This window comes from Castor canadensis, chromosome 2, assembly GCF_047511655.1.
Source record: "Castor canadensis chromosome 2, mCasCan1.hap1v2, whole genome shotgun sequence".
NCBI lineage: Eukaryota > Metazoa > Chordata > Mammalia > Rodentia > Castoridae > Castor > Castor canadensis.
In genome coordinates this window covers 138,331,668-138,351,208 of record NC_133387.1, presented here as the reverse complement: position 1 = coordinate 138,351,208, position 19,541 = coordinate 138,331,668, and the positions used below count along the sequence as shown (strand labels likewise).

General features: G+C 37.9%; 1 protein-coding gene across 2 annotated transcripts in view; it reads left to right on the top strand.

The window, feature by feature from the left end:
• Nucleotides 1–19,541, top strand: part of Fbn1 (fibrillin 1) — a 237,322-nt gene that overhangs the window by 199,180 nt on the left and 18,601 nt on the right. Inside the window, exons 49-59 of one of the 2 annotated variants that reach the window (XM_074065892.1) lie at nt 516–635; nt 3,640–3,765; nt 7,589–7,738; nt 8,103–8,168; nt 8,417–8,533; nt 10,611–10,730; nt 11,507–11,629; nt 16,478–16,609; nt 18,390–18,515; nt 18,903–18,964; nt 19,072–19,278. In XM_074065892.1, coding sequence (XP_073921993.1) covers nt 516–635; nt 3,640–3,765; nt 7,589–7,738; nt 8,103–8,168; nt 8,417–8,533; nt 10,611–10,730; nt 11,507–11,629; nt 16,478–16,609; nt 18,390–18,515; nt 18,903–18,964; nt 19,072–19,266 — 1,337 coding nt within the window. In that variant the 3' untranslated portion in view covers nt 19,267–19,278. The remainder of the gene's footprint in view (nt 1–515; nt 636–3,639; nt 3,766–7,588; nt 7,739–8,102; nt 8,169–8,416; nt 8,534–10,610; nt 10,731–11,506; nt 11,630–16,477; nt 16,610–18,389; nt 18,516–18,902; nt 18,965–19,071; nt 19,279–19,541) is intronic. The other variant, XM_020160570.2, reaches the window with a different exon arrangement.

The following is a 19,541-nucleotide window of genomic DNA, read 5'->3' as shown; positions in this document are numbered from 1 at the left end:
TTGAAAATTAAGTTGTAGTCATAGAAAGCAGTTAAGCCATTAAATCTAATTGTTAACCAGTTGTGATTCTCTTTCTTATTTTTATATTCAAAATAACTTCTGTAGTAAGCTCATACATTTTTGAATGTCCTTAAAAATTTGCATATTCAGGCTGGGGGTGTGGCTCACATGGTACAGCACCTGCCTAGCAAGCACAAGGACCTGAGTTCAAACCCCAGTATCACCAAGAAAGAGAAAAATCTGCATATTCACTGACTTTTCACATGATACACTTTTTCCAGAAGTATTTCAGTTGTGATAGGTAGAATAAAATATGGTTATTATATTGTGTACTTTGGAAAGCTGATAAGGTTTATTTTTATTGAGTCACTTATTTTTCTCTTTAGGAGATTTTTGTGGGCTTCAATTAGCTTTACATATTTCTTTGATTTGATTCTTGTTTCTTTGGATTTGAATTGTTTGGTTGAAATCGCACCAGTGGGAACTTTTCCCTTATTTTTACCTTTGCTTTGCAGATATTAATGAATGTCTTCTAGAACCTGGAAAATGTGCTCCAGGAACATGTCAAAACTTGGATGGGTCCTATAGATGCATTTGCCCACCTGGGTACAGTCTGCAGAATGACAAGTGTGAAGGTAGGAGGGCTATCAGCCTTGGGAAGTAAGCAATATTGAGCATTGCACTAAACACACCAAAATCAAAGTTTCTGTGATGGTTTCTTTTTTTAATATTGTTATACTGGGAGTACATTGTTTGTGATGGTTTCTTCATTCTGGAATACTTTATCTAAAAAATCCAAGGTCAAAGGATGTAATTTAGGGTCTCATCCTTCTTGCCACACAAGAATAGCTAATTCTTGTGCTAATCTCAGTCGAGTTATTTTACTCTTTGCATATGGCTGGTCTATGACCATGAGTCTTTTCTGTTGTGCTTTTATACAGCTTGTGGAAATGCTGTGTCCCACTGCTAGCATTCCTGAATTACATTTTTTTGTCATATTATTGTTGTACTGAGGATCCATTGTGGTGTTTACAAAGTGCTTACAATATATCTTAGTTAAATTCACCCCATCCTTCTCCTTTATCTCCCCTTCCCTTCTGCTTAGAATAGTTTCAACAGGCCTCATTTTATAATGAGTACATAATACTTCCACGATAGTCACCCTCGTACACCTTTCCTTATATCCTCCCACTCTCACTGGACCCAATCCCCAGATAGGACCTGTTTTACCTTACTGTCCTCCGTTTTTGAAAAAAGACATTTTTATTTAAGATATCTATATAGAAAGTTTCATTATGACATTTCCAAGTATATATGTATTATATTCCAAATTAGTTCATCTCTTCCATTTTTCTCCTTTCTACTTTAGTTCCTTTCTTAGGGTGATTTCAATAGGTTTTAAAATTTCATATTCATTATTGTATAGAAAGTACACCAACCACATTCACCTTCTTTACTTCCTTCTTTTACCTTCCCTTACCCCAAATTACATGTTTTTAAGTGGCAATAGTTTATGCCTAAAAAAGAGCTCCTACATCCAGTTAAAATTTTTAAGTAACCCCATTCAAGTTTGGATGAAAGTCATTATATTATTTATCTATGTCATTTGCAGCTGTACAGTAGTAGAAATGTGTTATTATGAATCAGTTGCCAGCAAATTTTATAGTACCACATTGCTTTTATCTCAATCCATATTCTGTTGCCTTAACTTCATAAATAAATAGAGTTGAATGGGTTTTCAAGAAGTCTCCTAACTCCTGCGCCTGCTCTTGCCTTTAAAACAGGTCTGAATCTCCTCACAATGAATATGAATTTCTTCTACTTTTAATATTGTCAATGAGAAATTTTATTATATATCCAATTTATATCATACTCAAGTGGTACATTTTATCAAAATTAGGTCTAAAGCAGTCTATTAAAAGTGCTGTTTTACTGTCATTAAAAGCTGGCTTTATTTTACTCCATGATTAATGCATAATTCCTCTAAGATAAATGGAATGGAGATATGTAGAAAGAAAAGCAGCATCCCAAAAGGTCAATAAATGTGCCCCTTCAACAGTATTTGTCCCCATTATCAAGAAGCTGACACTTGCAGGCTAATTTCTAACTCAAGAAAGAGAATCATAATAACAACTGTAAAAAACAGCAACCAAAAGAAATATTTGAGCATTTTTACAAAAGCTAACTTTTGTTTTAAGAAAAGGTTGGATGTGGGGTGGAGGGAAGGTGGGAGTGGAGTGATTCAGTCAAGAGGAGTTGAAATTCATTAATAAACCACAGGGATATGACATAATTATAAATACAACCTAATAAAACATGGAATGACGAGGCTGATTTTGCATTGTTTAAGAAGATGATCACTTTGCTTGCACATTTCTACAATTCCTATTATGTGATATTTATAACATTGTATCAAGATAATGAGTTAATATCTTAACTTTTCTTTGGTTGGTAATAGAGTCATATAATCTAAAAACATTTTGGTGTGGGTAGAGCTTTGTGCACAAATATGAAATATGGGTCCCCTGGACCAAGAGATATTTAATGTTTGTTAAACAAAAGGTAAAAATAAGGGGGAAGTTCCCACTAGCATGATTTTCACCAAAAAATTCAAATCCAAAGAAACAAGAATCAAATCAAAGAAATATGTAAAGCTAATTAAAGCCCACAAAAGTCTCCCAAAGAGAAAAATAAGTGACTTCCACCAAAATAGTATGGCTCAGATTTAGGACTTTCCCCCTTTTCCACTACAAATTCTTAAGAAAAGTTGGAGTTGGAGGAAATGGGTGCATCTGTTGGAACAGAGTGGCTATACTTTTATTGTCCCAAAGAAGACAATTTTGCAAGTGAAAAAGGACCATATTAATAGTGAAGTCAGGTCAGCAGGCATAGACTGGGACTCTCCCAGGCAAACTGCAACACGTGGTTACCCAAGTTATTCAGAATTCACATAGACAACCCTTTATAGTAGGTAAGATATATGAATATACTAGAAAAAATGCCGCAATTCAGAGTGTATAGGTTCCTGTTATCTGTATGATGAAAGAATAACCATGACCTTACAAAGAAGGTATTTTTGTGTCTTTAGAAAATTTACCCTGAAAACCACAGTTAGGAGCCTCATCCTCTGTGATGTCTTTAGCTGTACTACATGGAACTGAGCTTATTTTCAAAAACATTGGTGTCCTTGTAAAATGCTTTTAGGGCTATAGCATGGGGTATTGGGAAAAGCTCTGTGGATGAGTGTAGGGAAATAATTTTGGCTCAAAGGTTTAGATCTTGCATTGAGATCAGCCTCAGAATTTCTGTGTACCATACAGTAGTAAGGTGGTATGAAATTATTTCAACTTTTCTATTTGACCAAGTGATTCTGTCTGGGTAAGATGGATAGATTTGTCGTTGCACCTCTTAGAAGGTACTTGCAGGATTCTTTTTTATATCAAGAACTGTCAAAACTAATTTTTAAAGTCATCACAACCTAGAGGTCCAGCTCACAGCACTATGCTACTGGAAGGTATTTTCATTATTGGAAGAGTTCTGAAACACACTTCCACATTGCATGTTGGCACAGTTTGCATTTGGTATCTAATGGTGTCTCCCTTGTGGTTTGACTTTGTTTGACACCTGTCATTCTTTTAGATATTGATGAATGTGTGGAAGAACCAGAAATCTGTGCATTGGGCACATGCAGTAATACTGAAGGCAGCTTCAAATGTCTGTGTCCAGAAGGATTCTCCCTGTCCTCAACTGGAAGAAGGTGCCAAGGTAAATGCCTCTGAAGACCATAGACTTTCATTACTCTTTGTTATTTGTTGTGGTCGTATGTTTTAAGCACAGCAAAGCTCTAATTCTTCATGAATGAGAAGATGGAGAGTTTTCATTCACCCAAAGATCTAATGCTTGCCATATGGCAGAAGGTTCATTTTTACTTTTGAGGTTAAAAACTCATCCATCAAGTTACCATTGGTTATACAACTTTCTTGGCACTTAAATTTCTCTTTCCACGTAAAAGCGCAGATGCTGATAGGCCCGTCAGTAAGGGATCACCCAGAGGCACTAAAACCCTGAAGCCTGAAGAAAACTCAGCTACAGATTCCCTGCCTCCAAAACAGTAACCTGCATATATGTGGGTGCAAAAGCAGACCTTCAGATAGGAAAGGAAAAAAATATATGGATTAACCCATTTGCCCCTAGCAGAAAGTACCCACCACAAATTCTCTAAGAAAACAGTAAAATAAACTTAAAATGGTCAGGATTCTTGCTGGACTATTGTTCAATTCCACAAATAACACTTGCCAACTGTTTCAGTAAAAATTTTCAAGGGTTTACCAGGTTGAATTTCAAATAAAAGAAAAAATAAAAATGACCCTAAATTTGATTAAGGCCCAGAAAATTGTTTAAGACTTTCTAAACAATGCAGTTGTTATGCAGCTGTCTATAAATACAAGTCAGTTTAATGAGTTGCAGGGTGGGAGGAGACCCACGAACACATATTTCTTTTTTTCCTACCAGTGTTTGTTGTTGGGTGGTTGTTGTGTTGGGTTTTTGCTTTTGTGTATGTGCGTGTGTGTATTTTTATTTTTACTCCCTTATTACCAAATAATGGGTACTGGATATCATTTAAGATTTCAAAATTTGGGTTTGGAGTCCCAGCCCTGCCATTTTTTAGCCTGGAGCAAGTCACATAACAGTTTGGGAGCTCAGTTTGCTCTTTTCAAATCACAGTAATATCTGCCCACCAATTTTATTAAACATGTAACACAGATTTGTTAGTTTCTGAGTCCTCTGTAGACTCTTGCTATTATTATTATGTCTGGTTAACTTTTTATTTTTCAGCCAGTCACTTTAGAAGAATTGGGAAAGAAGGAGTTGAGAATTTTCTGGTTGGTTTGATCTTGTAGGAAGCTGTCAGAGGTCCACATGGATTTGGGGGTGGTGAGTGGGGTAGAGCTTGATTCAGATATTCTGTCTGCATGGTGTAGCCTAGCCCAGATAAATTCAAACTCCTACTCCCTTGTTTGTGTGTGCTTTTGGCTTGGCCTGAGCTTGGAAAGAAAGCAGTGAGAAACCAGGTGTGAATCTGCCGATGTGGCAGGCCAGAAGAAACTCCGAGGCTATTAATTCAATTTGCACTGGCCTGTCACAGAACAGGCTAACATTGCAGGAAGAATCAGCCCAGCTGTGAGCAGCCCCACCACATGCTCAGCTCTAGGAGACAGAGCCAGAATTAAGGAATGCAAGCAGGGAAGGCAGACTTTCATAGTTCTGAAGAAATTTCAGAGGTCAACAAGGGCTCTTTGCAGATGGCCTGGTAAACAGGCATCCTAGTGAGCCCTGGTTAAAGTACACATGCAAGCACAGTTCTCTTTCCCAATTCAGGGCACCTTTGATTAAACCAGTTTTGGAGAATCACAAGCAAAAGTAAATCTCCCACTGAGTGTAGGTTTTGCTGTAGCCTGGAAATTAAAACCTGGGTTTTTGTTGTAAGATGACAAATTAAGAGTCGGACTTCTAGACCCATGAAATAAGAAAATTCCATAGAACTATGGGTCGTATTTTTGAACTTGCAAATGCTATGATACTCTGGTGGACAAGTACCAGCCCTGTAGACCACAGGTATAAATGAGCGATCCCCACCTGTAAAGTTCAGTGAAGGAAATTTGTCAGTTACATTGACTTGAAACTTCATGCATTTGAGTGTCTAAATCCAAGATTTTCTTCTCTTTTCGGGGTGGAGTGGAGTGGTATGGGAAAGATAGAGCTGGGTTCTGGAGCAAAGTTAATAATTGAAGGAAAAGAAAAGGAGAATTTTAACATGCCCATAGTAGAACATGTGTGGATCTAGTTTTAGAAGAAATACTGCAAAGTAGAAGATGAAATAGAGAGTTAAGTCTTAACATATTTGTTGAGACATTTTTTGTGAGTACTCCTTGAATTACATGGTAAGAAAATCATAGACATAAGTAATAAAGCAACACATGCATACATCACATTGTATGTGACAAAGAATTTGAAAAATAAAAATTACCAAAAGGTGTCCTCCAAAAAAATTTTCAAGGATTTTCCAAGATTTGTTAAATCTTGAAGTTTCTCAGTAAAAAAAATATTTGGGGTCAGACATATTCAGGACAAGGACTGACTTTTACTGCTCTTGACCTTCAGAAGGGTAGTTCATTGAAATGTGCCTGCTAGGAACTAACAACTATAGGGGTAGAAGTGGAAGGGAAACTGCAGAGTAGCCAGGAAGAGTTGAGCAGGTTCATTTTGGCAAGACAACTGATTTTGACTTGCAGAGCTTGGTAAATATGATAAGTAGCTGGATAGATAGAGGGGGAGAGAGAGAGAGAGAGAGAGAGAGATGATAGATAATGTTTAACTTTAATTCATGAAGACTTTTCTTCTTTGATCCTTGGCATCTCTGTAAATTTTACATTATTTCCTTGTCATGCAATTAAACCTTGTGAAATTAATTGCCTTAACACAATGCATAGGTAACTTCCTGGGATTGAGCAACAGTGAGGGGAGAGCAGAGGTGGTCAGAGCTAAAGAAGTAGGAATTGTACAAAATGGATATGAAAGCATATCCTTAAGACCTGCAGATTTTAGCCTCTGTGAGAGAAGTTGTGCACAGCCTTGGAAGTCAAGTTTGAAAGAAAAACACATTCCAGACCCCTGGATGAGCTCACTTCTTAGAAATACCCAATTTCTCTATAAGAAATGGAAAAGTCAGTTTCCAAAATTGTGTCAAGTAATGTTGGAGAGTTTTATAGAAAAGAGATCCAATATTTCTGGGGTCACCAAGCAGTAATCAATATTAAAGAAATATGTATATTCTTCAAAAGAAAGACTGTTCCAATCCCACTCAGTCATAGACCTTCCTTCCTTTTTCTTTCCCTCTTCTACTGAGCTTAAGAAACTTCTATTGAAAATTTAACTTTGATGAGACTGTGTGTGCATGTGTATGTAAAACCTGCCAAAAGTCTCACTTGCATTTTATACCAAACACCTCCATGAATAGTTGTTCAATGTCTGGGCCTTGTGTCATATTTTTGCCAGTCCACAAGGTTGCATCTTCTTTATTTGTTTTATGAAACAAAAAAACCAATGATCTGGGGTTTTATTTGGGTTCCAGGGCTTACACAGGGCACAGAATTAACAATGGTGTGACATCACAGTAAATGTTAGAACCAGGAGGGCTCCCTTATCTTAATGGACTTGCTAATAGTTCTGCAAAACAATGTAAACAGAGCTATCAATGCAGGAATCTTGTAAATGACCCCACCTGTAAATATTCCAATCCTGAAGTCACTAATGAAAAACTGACAGACTTGGATTTTCTTATTCACTTCAGGTATTTAAAAATTTTGTCTACAATGAGAAATAAAGCCACATAAATTTATTCATGAGATCTTACTGTAAGTTGCCCAAACTTTAACAATCTTAGCTCAGTTAATACTCCAGTTGCTTAAGGAGTATTGCTGTGATAATGAGAGAACATGTTTGACACTGCAGGTTGTTTCCCATTCACTATTATACAACAAAGACTCAGAAGGAAAATAACTAAAGGTATCTTGAATTTGTGCTACAGATTTGCGAATGAGCTACTGCTATGCAAAGTTTGAAGGAGGAAAGTGTTCATCACCCAAATCCAGAAATCACTCCAAGCAGGAATGTTGCTGTGCCTTGAAGGGAGAAGGTTGGGGAGACCCCTGTGAGCTGTGCCCTACTGAACCTGATGGTATGTGTGACATCTCTGTTTCTCTTTGCACCATCCCATGTGCCTACTAACCATGAAATAAGTATAGGCCTTAAAGACAATAAGACAGTTGAGTTATAAATCTAACTAGAATGTTTATTAAAAATTCTTTTATCTCAGGATCTAGGTGGTTATTTCCCATTTAGTTGTGTTATGAGTTACATACACACAAGGACTAGGAACATTTTTGGGAGTCTTTCTAAATTTCCTAGTTTCTAGGTTTGTCTTATTCATTAATTCTCAACACACACAGAGTGTAGTCATTAGGATGCCCAAGATGCTTGAGGTGACGCATGTGATTAATTGTCCCAGACTTTCTGCTACTTAGTATCTGTCTCCACTGCAGAGGCTTTCCGCCAGATCTGTCCCTATGGAAGTGGCATCATTGTAGGACCTGATGACTCGGCAGTCGGTGAGTAGCCTGAGCTGGATTCTGCACATTTCTAGGGGGTCTCAGCTAGTCCCTCCTGTCTCCCCAATCATTCTTATCTCTCCACCTCTATCTAGAAGAAACTAAATTCACTTTTATCTCATTCAGATGTTATTTCATTTAGATTCCAATTGTATTGAGATCTTTGCTATTCATTGCTTAAGCACTAAAATGGCCATACTTTATCTTTGGGTTAAGAAAATGACCTTGTTTTTCACTTTTGCTTAAAGATATGGATGAATGCAAAGAACCCGATGTCTGTAAACATGGACAATGTATCAACACGGATGGCTCCTATCGCTGCGAGTGTCCCTTTGGTTATATTCTAGAAGGGAATGAATGTGTGGGTGAGTAATAAGTCAGTTTCTCCCATAATTACTTAATAGGTTAGAATTTAAGTCATACAGCGTTCATACCAGGAAGTATAACTACTGTGATGGGACTTTGAATTCTGTCATCCATTCACATGTCCTTCATCTAGAACATTATCTGAGTTACTATCCTGTGCCAGGCACCATTCTTCTGCGGTGTACTAAGCAGAGTAGAGCCTTCCTCGCATGGACTAATAGGGAAGATAGACACTGGACGTGTCTGAAAAGATACTGATGGGCCAGGAGTGGTAGTGCACACCTGTAATCTAAGATATGTGAGAGGTAGAGATGGCAGAATCATAGTGTGAGAAGAGTCCAGGCAAAAAAGTTAGTGAAACCCTGTCTCAACAAATAAGCCAGGCATGGTGGTCCACATTTGTAATCCCAGCCACACAGGAGGCAGAGGTACAGAGGTAGGAGGCCCAGGTCCAAAGCCAGTCCCAGACAAAAGGTGCAAGACCTTACATGAGAAATAAACTAAAGCAAAAAGGACTGGGGCTGTGGCATAAGTAGTGGAGTGTCTGCCTAGCAAGTACAAGGCCCTAAATTCAAACCCAGTATCACCGAGAGAGACAGAGAGAGAGACCACCATAATTAAAGTCTTTGTGAAATAAAAGAAACTGTCAATGGTTATAATCTTATTCTTTTAGCATATAAAATACAAAATTTATCTGGATCTTGTACTATACATTTTATAATATGAAACGCATATATGTAACTTCCTCTCGTTTTAACCCTCTTAAGAAAAATTTTAAGACTGGCTCCTTTTGTAGACTTCTGTCCCCTAATCCACACTAACTAAATTAAATTTGAGTATTATGTTTATTTATCTAAAGAGTCCAAAGCAATTTTGATGTAATCTCAATTAATTGTGGCATAAATGCTGAGGATTTGTCTGTGCAAATAAGAAAGTGTTCTTTCATACAAGGAATCAGGGTTTGAGGATTTCCATCCCAACTGTGACTGTGGGAGCTTACGTTTGCTCATTAGCCTCTGTGGATGTAACAGCACACAGATGAGCCCACTATTTCAAATTACCCATGCGGCTCGAAAGTGCAATGATATTGGGGTTTTGTTGACATGAAGAAGAATTATTCTTGACTGTGAAATGTGATTTAATAACAAACAAAAGCAAATTTGTCAATGTTTCTCTTTGTGAATCTTCAGGGAACATTGTGGGTACATGTAGAATGAGCCTCCCTTGCCTAGGGTTTCTCTGCCATACCCTTTTGCTTTCATGTTCTGACTTCAGGACCCCAGCATAAGATATAACCCTTGACAACAGTCCACTACTCTTCTGAACTACAGATAACTAAAATAACAATGTTATTTTCTAAAATAAATTTCTCTCTCAAAGGAAAGTATTCTCTCCAAAAGATGTGTCAGCATGAAGAACAGTGAGTGTTCCAGGTGGATGGGTTAGGAAGCATATATATTTTTTAGTTCTCCTTGGTAAGATGTGTTATCTTTGCACAGTTGTTCAGAGAGATCAGACCCTAAACATATTTTTTTCTACCCTTTCTTCTGCCTAATGTAAACCATCTGGTTTCAACAAAATGTACTTGAAACTTGACTTTATCCAGGGCATTAATTCTGCTTAACCTCTGGTCTCTTGTTTTGCATAAGTTTAGTCTTCTATTTTATATCTGGCAAGAATCCATTGTGCTTAAGGCTTCTTGTAGAGTGATGTAATGTAGGCTAAATGAGATATATTCCTATCTTTAAATAAGCAGAAACTCATGAATGCTTATAGAAGCCTCGTTTTAACCATTAGGGCATCTACTCCTAGTAGAAGACACACTTCTTCATAATCTGGGAGGCTGGAGAAAAACATGCAGCAGGACAAATAAGGGCTCAGGTGCTTTCACTGCCACTGTCACTGAGCAAGTCAAACTCCAGCTATAAATATGCACATTCCTTCCTTGCAAAAATAGAATGAGAATTAAATAAGAATATAGATCAAAGTACTTTGACGGAATGAAAGATATTATCTGAGCCCAAGCCCATTTTATCTCCATTCACCATGTTTTGGATCTACCCTGGTCACTTGCAGATACTGATGAATGCTCTGTGGGCAATCCTTGTGGAAATGGAACCTGCAAGAATGTGATTGGAGGTTTTGAATGCACCTGTGAGGAGGGATTTGAGCCTGGTCCAATGATGACATGTGAAGGTAAACATCTTAAACACAGAACAGTTGGTTACTTGTATTAACCACTGGAACAGTTGATTACAGTTTTTAATATTAACAACCATTCAGGGTATATTTATATATAAAATAAATTGGGGCCTGATGGGCTATTTCATTGTTTCTTCTCTGTGTGGTCTCCTCTGTACAGAGAGTATCAAAGAAAGACAGAGGTGACTCATGGCACAAGCTACACTGTGTATCACACAGAATTCTTATTGGTGTGTCTCCACTACTTATATTTGGGTACAAGTCCAGTCTTATTTCCTACCTTCCATCTTCTTTTCTATTTCCTATTCTTTTTCTTTGTTTCCTATGTTTTCCATCTTTTTCTTCTCTTTTTCTCTTCTATTTGTAGATACATCCACACACACAGACAATTAACCACAAACTTCCTGGAGTCATCTGGAGGCAGTCATAGTTGAGGTTGCCTAAACTATATAAGCATCTGAAAACTATCAGTATGCTTGGCAGGATGTACAGAAAGAAGGAAAGTATAAGGAGTGGCTAGAAGAGTAGTTCACAAAGGGTGGTCCCGGGCCATCTGCTTCACTGTCACCTGGGAACTTGTTAGAGGTGTGAGTAGATCTGATTCACATCTACTGAATCAGAAACTCTTAAGAGCGGACCCAGCGGTCCTCCAGGAATCTGATGCATTCTCAAGGTGAGATCCACTGGCCTAGGAAAAGAATGCATGGGGATGGGAAGATACAGGTTGATACATCCAAGATCCATTATTTTCTTACTTTCTTCTGCTGCAGATATAAATGAATGTGCCCAGAATCCTCTGCTCTGTGCCTTCCGATGTGTAAACACTTATGGATCATATGAATGCAAATGTCCTGTTGGATATGTTCTGAGAGAAGACAGAAGGATGTGCAAAGGTGAGCTATCCACATTGAAATTCATCCAAGCAAGAAAGATCTAACTCTCTGATAGGAAATATCCCTCCAAGGCTTCCTTTAGTAGAGGAGAGCTGGGAATTGGGAACACATATGTTCCATGGACAATTCATTGTCACTGCCACCTTTTCTCCCAGATTGTAGCTTGAAACACCATCAAGCTGAGTCAAGGATTTATATGGCATATCTTATATGTCATGCTACAAGATGTGATGACATTGTTTTTAAAAAGGTATTTTCTTCCATACACAAAGATTAATAGGAAGAGGCTGAGACAAAACACAGATATATAAATAATTATAATACTCTGTGAAAATACCATAGGAGATATATATTGCCTTCAGGATACAGAGGAAGGGGTATATGAGAACACAACAAGAAGGAATCCCACTCACTAAAAGATACTGTATTTCAAGAATGAGGTAACACATGGAATCTACTATAGTTAAACCACTTCCATGAAAAATGCTTCCCAAATACCTGCAATTTCCAAAGCACTAGACTGTACTGTATACGACCTTGGATAGTCATGGAGCTGGCCGTGAAGTATACTGATGGATGTGCTCCTCCCAGGGTCTTTTTTTTTTTATTCATATGTGCATACAATGATTGGGTCATTTCCCCCCCACCCTCTCGATACCCGGCAGAAACTATTTTGCCCTTATCTCTAATTTTGTTGAAGAGAGAGTATAAGCCATAATAGGAAGGAACAAGGGTTTTTGCTGGTTGAGATAAGGATAGCTATACAGGGAGTTGACTCACATTGATTTCCTGTGCATGTGTGTTGCCTTCTAGGTTAATTCTTCTTGATCTAACCTTTTCTCTAGTTCCTGTTCCCCTTTTCCTATTGGCCTCAGTTGCTTTTAAGGTATCTGCTTTAGTTTCTCTGCGTTGAGGGCAACAAATGCTATCTAATTTTTTGAGTGTCTTACCTATCCTCATATCTCCCTTGTGTGCTCTCGCTTTTATCTTGTGATCAAAGTCCAATCCCCTTGTTGTGTTTGCCCTTGATCTAATGTCCGCATATGAGGGAGAACATACGATTTTTGGTCTTTTGGGCCAGGCTGACCTCACTCAGAATGATGTTCTCCAGTTCCATCCATTTACCAGCGAATGATAACATTTCGTTCTTCTTCATGGCTGCATAGAATTCCATTGTGTATAGATACCACATTTTCTTAATCCATTCGTCAGTGGTGGGGCATCTTGGCAGTTTCCATAACTTGGCTATTGTGAATAGTGCTGCAATAAACATGGGTGTGCAGATGCCTCTGGAGTAACCTGTGTCACAGTCTTTTAGGTATATCCCCAAGAGTGGTATTGCTGGATCAGATGGTAGATCAATGTTTAGCTTTTTAAGTAACCTCCAAATTTTTTTCCAGAGTGGTTGTACTGGTTTACATTCCCACGAACAGTGTAAGAGGGTTCTTTTTTCCCTGCATCCTCACCAACACCTGTGGGTGGTGGTGTTGCTAATGATGGCTATTCTAACAGGGGTGAGGTGGAATCTTAGCGTGGTTTTAATTTGCATTTCCTTTATTGCTAGAGATGGTGAGCATTTTTTCATGTGTTTTTTGGCCATTTGAATTTCTTCTTTTGAGAAAGTTCTATTTAGTTCACTTGCCCATTTCTTTATTGGTTCATTAATTTTGGGAGAATTTAGTTTTTTAAGTTCCCTATATATTCTGGTTATCAGTCCTTTGTCTGATGTGTAGCTAGCAAATATTTTCTTCCACTCTGTGGGTGTTCTCTTCAGTTTAGAGACCATTTCTTTTGTTGAGCAGAAGCTTTTTAGTTTTATGAAGTCCCATTTATCTATGCTATCTCTTAGTTGCTGTGCTGCTGGGGTTCCATTGAGAAAGTTCTTACCTATACCTACTAATTCCGGAGTATTTCCTACTCTTTCCTGTATCAGCTTTAGAGTTTGTGGTCTGATATTAAGATCCTTGATCCATTTTGAGTTAATCTTGGTTTAGGGTGATATACATGGATCTAGTTTCAGTTTTTTGCAGACTGAGACTGCTAACCAGTTTTCTCAGCAGTTTTTGTTGAAGAGGCTGTCTTTTCTCCATCATACATTTTTAGCTCCTTTGTCAAAGACAAGTTGGTTATAGTTGTGTGGCTTCATATCTGGGTCCTCTGTTCTGTTCCACTGGTCTTCATGTCTGTTTTTGTGCCAGTACCGTACTGTTTTTATTGTTATTGCTTTGCAGTATAGTTTGAAGTTGGGCATCGTGACACCTCCAGCATTGTTCTTTTGACTGAGTATTGCCTTGGCTATTCGTGGCCTCTTGTATTTCCATATAAATTTAACAGTAGATTTTTCAATCTCTTTAATAAATGTCATTGGAATTTTGATGGGAATTGCATTAGACATGTAGATTACTTTTGGGAGTATAGATATTTTTACTATGTTGATTCTACCAATCCATGAGCATGGGAGATCTCTCCATTTTCTATAGTCTTCCTCAATCTCTTTCTTTAGAAGTTTATAGTTTTCCTTGTAGAGGTCGTTCACATCCTTTGTTAGGTTTACTCCTAGGTATTTGATTTGTTTTTGAGGCTATTGTAAATGAAGTTGTTTTCATATATTCTTTTTCAGTTTGTTCATTATTAGTGTATAGAAATGCTAATGATTTTTCTATGTTGATTTTATATCCTGGTACCTTGCTATAGCTATTGACGGTGTCTAAGAGCTTCTGAGTAGAGTTTTTTGGGTCTTTAAGGTATAGGATTATATTGTCTACAAATAGGGATATTTTGACAGTTTCTTTACCTATTTGTATTCCTTTTATTCCTTCTTCTTGCCTAATTGCTCTGGCTAGGAATTCCAGTACTATGTTGAATAGGAGTGGAGATAGTGGGCATCCTTGTCTGGTTCCTGATTTTAGAGGGAATGGTTTCAGTTTTTCTCTGTTAAGTATAAAGCTGGCTGTAGGTTTGTCATATATAGCTTTTATAATGTTGAGGTACTTTCCTTCTATTCCTAGTTTTCTTAGAGCTTTTATCCTGAAAAGGTGTTGGATCTTATCAAAGGCTTTTTCTGCATCTATTGAGATGATCAAGTGGTTTTTGTCTTTGCTTCTGTTAATGTGGTTTATTACATTTATTGATTTCCGTATGTTGAACCACCCCTGCATTCCTGGGATGAAGCCTACTTGGTCATGGTGAATAATCTTTTTGATGTGTTGTAGAATTCAGTTTGCCATTATTTTGTTGAGGATTTTTGCATCAATGTTCATTAAGGAGATTGGCCTATAGTTCTCCTTTTTGGAATTGTCTTTGCCTGGTTTTGGGATAAGTGTAATACTGGCTTCATAAAATGTGTTTGGCAGTTTTCCTTCGCTTTCTATTTCATGGAACAGTTTAAGGAGGGTTGGTATCAGTTCTTCCTTAAAGGTCTGATAGAATTCAGCAGAGAATCCATCAGGTCCTGGACTTTTCTTTTTTCCTCCCAGGGTCTTAAATGAGCAGACACCTGGTCCCCTAAGATGGCTTTAAATACAGTTTTGCTTGAGGATGAGGAGATTTCCTAAGTGAGAGCTCCTGATCACATGCAGGATAAAGTCCAAATTTCTTAGACCAGAGCAAGGGAAGAAGAAAGAAAAAGGGGAAATACGATGTGGTGAAAAGTAAGGAATGAAGAAGACCCAACCTATCCTGGAAAAAGGAAACAAAGGAGAGGAGATCAGTGGAGGATAAGATTCTTGGACCTGCTTGTCTTTTTGTCAAAATATAAAAAACAAGCTGCTGTTATAAATGATTAGTCTAATATTATGTCATTCTAATATTACCATTTTACAATAAGGTCACATTGTATTACATTGTTAAGTCATTGTATAATGTAAGGTTTTGTTTATTATTTAATTAAAATCCATGCATATATGTATCCACGGATTTTGACATATATATTACAGTAACATATATGTTACTGTTTTCATAGATTGTGATTATAATACTGTTACAAGCATCTGCAGTGTAGTTCTGAACTCTGTGCATCCTGTGCATTCATGATTTTCCCTAAATGGCAGTCTCCTTGGAACCACATACCCTCAGGCACCAAGGGTCTACTGTAGTATACACGTGCACCCTTCTTGCGCTCATTGGTACTGAGTGTTATGATGATATAAGTGCCCTGTTTTGCTTATGTGAAAAGAAAAAAAATACATTTTCAGTTTAAATTTCTCTGGTTTACCAGTAAGGCTAACCTTGGTGTTTCAGTTGCATTTTATCAGTTGCCAGTAACATTATATATTTTTCATTTATTTACTGGCTATTTGTATTTCTATCCCTGTGAGTAGTCTGATGCCCTTTTGCCTATGTCAGCTTTTTTCATTTGTTTGTTTCTTGGCAAGAGTTCTTTGTATTTAAGAATACAGTATTAGCAATTCTTGTGTCAAAAAACACCATTATGTTATGAAATATCATTAGAGTTTAATAATTTAAGACCTCTTTAGTTATTTAGAAATGCTTCAAAGAAGGAGCATAAAAAGTAAAGCAAGGGCTGTGTCAAGTGGTAGCAAGCACAAGGCCCTGAGTTCAAACCCCAGTATCACCAAAAAAAAAAAAAAAGGAAAGCAAGGGAATCAATGAAAGGCATGAATCTTGCTCCTGAAGAGGTTATCAGTTGGTTAGGGAACAATTTCTTCACCAGGTTCAAGGATGGTTAGAAGACTCCTTCCCATTTGTAAGAGGTCTATGCCCCCAAATAATAACAAAATAACACTGAAATAACACTGGTGAAATTGGTTACTTAGTACCACTCTATGTTCAAAAGGTGAGCATTTAACACAACTTCTGTTATAAATTATGATCATGCATCCTTTACAGATGAGGATGAATGTGAGGAGGGAAAACATGACTGTGCTGAAAAACAAATGGAATGCAAGAACCTCATCGGCACCTACATGTGCATTTGTGGACCTGGGTACCAGCGGACACCTGATGGAACAGCCTGTGTAGGTAAGAGTATCTCTATGCAAGAGCTTTGAGTTGAAAGGGACAGTGAACAGAAACAGCCCTGACTCTGAGTCTTTAAGACATTGTATTCTTCTTGGCAAGAGCCATTTTGCCTCTCTTATCTTAGGTCATAACTTTCTATGGAGGACCTTTGACTCTTAATCATTTAAGAGTTCCAAGAGGTGTGCTATTCTCTCCCTCTAAGATGCCCATTTCCTCCTTTCTTGAACAATTTTACTACCAAGATGCCCTTTCTCTATTCCTCTCCTTTCTTTATTTGTACTTTCTTATGGATCTGGGATACATTCTTTCTATCACAGTGGACTCTCCCTATTGACTCAACTGTGTTAGTAATGCTCTGACGTTAAGTACAAATACCAGGTCCCTCAGAACCAGGAATAACTCTAAACCAGAAGGATCAAACTTCAGAAAAATCTTACCTTTTCTAGAGTGGAATCCAGACACTGGTATTTTTAAGCTCCCCAGATGATTCTAACATGGATCTGACATTGAGCACTGTAGCCCACCAGCCTGCCTATTGTTGTTGTGAATAAAATTATATTAAAGCACAGGTATCATAATTCACTTTCATATTGCCTGTGGCTGCTTTGAAGTTTTTTTTATTGCTTTCAATGGCAATCAAATAGTTGCAATAGACATCATATGACTAACGAAGCCTAAAATGTTTACTGTCTCACCTTTACAGAAAAGGTTTCTTGACTTTTGCTATAGACAGTAAATATAGATGAAAATAACTAGAAAATTCCCACATATACTCTTTTCCTTTTAAAAAACACATTTATTTTATGTTGTTAGTCCAGAAAATTAAGTTTCCCATTGTCCCTTTATTCTGTAAAACACTGAATTAAATAGCAATTAAAGAGCAGACTTTAAAAACACAGAAAAAGAACGTATGGATTAATGATCACAGTGGGTCCTCCTGAATCCATGGCTCTCATTGCAGTCAGTTGGGGAGCTCTCCCCCCACCCCCCACCACATACTCTCATTCCATTGATCTGAGACTTGGACATTGTGGTTTTTTAAATCTGTTTTCACATTTCGTTGGATGTCATCTTCCAATTCTTTGCCTCTCCTAGTGGGATCTCTGTGTCAGGGACTCCATGCTATTCTCAAATGAGTTATGATCTTTCTAAATAATCATCAGATGATTCAAAGAATCTCCAGTTACTTTGATGTTTTTTAACTCAACAAATTGAATTGTGATTTATTATTTCTTAGTAATGTTGCTAAAATATTACATATAATTTGTATTGAATCTGAAGATTAGACAAATTTCTCCAGGTCAGCACCGACCATTGCAGACATTATTCTAATGAAGTTTTATAATATTTCTTTAATCTGTTAATCTCTAACTTTTTCCCCTTCCCTCAAAGTAATCTTTTGGGAGTCTTCCTCATAGACTGTGGAAAGATTTTAATTTTATTTAGTGAAAATGTTAATGGTAACATAAAATGCTATCATCTGTGTTTACGTGTATCAAATGTTATCAATTATGTCTTTAAAAGATCAGAGACATATATATATACATATATGTATGTATATATTTGCTTTTATATACACAATCTATCTCTGAAAGGATACCTGGGAATTTGGTGGAATAGGGAAGAGAGAGGAATGCCAAGTGATTAGATTACCTATTTACAGAATAAATTGAGAGAGGCAGGAGGAAGGGAGAGAGGAAGAGAGAAACAGTGGAGGATTCTATCCTTGTATAAAACAGATGACTCCTTCTGATTTTGTTCCTTCAATGAAACCACACAGATGAGAACGAATGCCAGACCAAGCCAGGGATCTGTGAGAATGGGCGCTGCATCAACACTCGAGGGAGCTACACCTGTGAGTGCAACGACGGGTTCACAGCCAGCCCGGCCCAGGACGAGTGCCTCGGTGAGCATAGGCAGCAGGTTCCCTTGAAAGCCAGATCTCTGATTTGAAATAAGAGAAGATGGCAAAATTTGAAGAAGGGCTAAAAATGTTCATATTTTGGAGATGACTTAGTGACTGTGATTGTCCACTGGGCTCAACACCACCCTGCAGCTAAATTCTTCCTCTGCTAATTGTATCACTGAATCACTTGCTTGGAATTTCTTTCTTGGCTGCCTGTTTAAGCCCTTAGTGATGGGGATTCATTTCCATATGTTGCTCTGCCCATCTCCCTCTATAGCACGACTATTAGGACTATTCACCCACATGTGTGGGCACATAGAGTGAGAAGCTTGTCTAGGCCAATGTCTTTCTGCCAACTTACTGACTTTCTTGTCTTATTTCCCTCAGATGGCATCCTTTCTCTCTCACTGCTGTTTCCAGCTTTCCCTTCTCGCTCCTTCTCAGCCAGGGTAAAGTGTTGCATCCTTTTGGTTTTTATATCTGACCAAATTCTTAATGCCCTGTTACATTCCTAAAATTCTCTAAAATCCTCTTTGCCATGGAATATCCCTTCCAGACAACCGGGAAGGGTACTGCTTCACAGAGGTGCTGCAAAACATGTGTCAGATTGGCTCAAGCAACAGAAACCCTGTCACCAAGTCTGAATGCTGCTGTGACGGAGGGAGAGGCTGGGGTCCCCACTGTGAGATCTGCCCTTTCCAGGGCACTGTGGCTTTCAAGAAACTCTGCCCCCATGGCCGAGGATTCATGACCAATGGAGCAGGTACATAATTTTGTTCTGGTTTGCAACCAGTGGAGTGGACCCTTTGCTTAGTCCAAAAATAGTTGGAGGGAGTCTATTTCCTACGAAAACCAGATGAGAATTTGGAACCTACAATATGGGCCTAGGTGGAGCTACATAGTTGAGATTGACACAGTTTTTTCATTATGGTGTTTTAGATATTTAAGGCCATTAGCCAAAGTGTCCTTGGTCTACTTGGTTAAGTTGCATATGCTTAGGTCCCTGCCTCTCCATTGCAAGGAGTC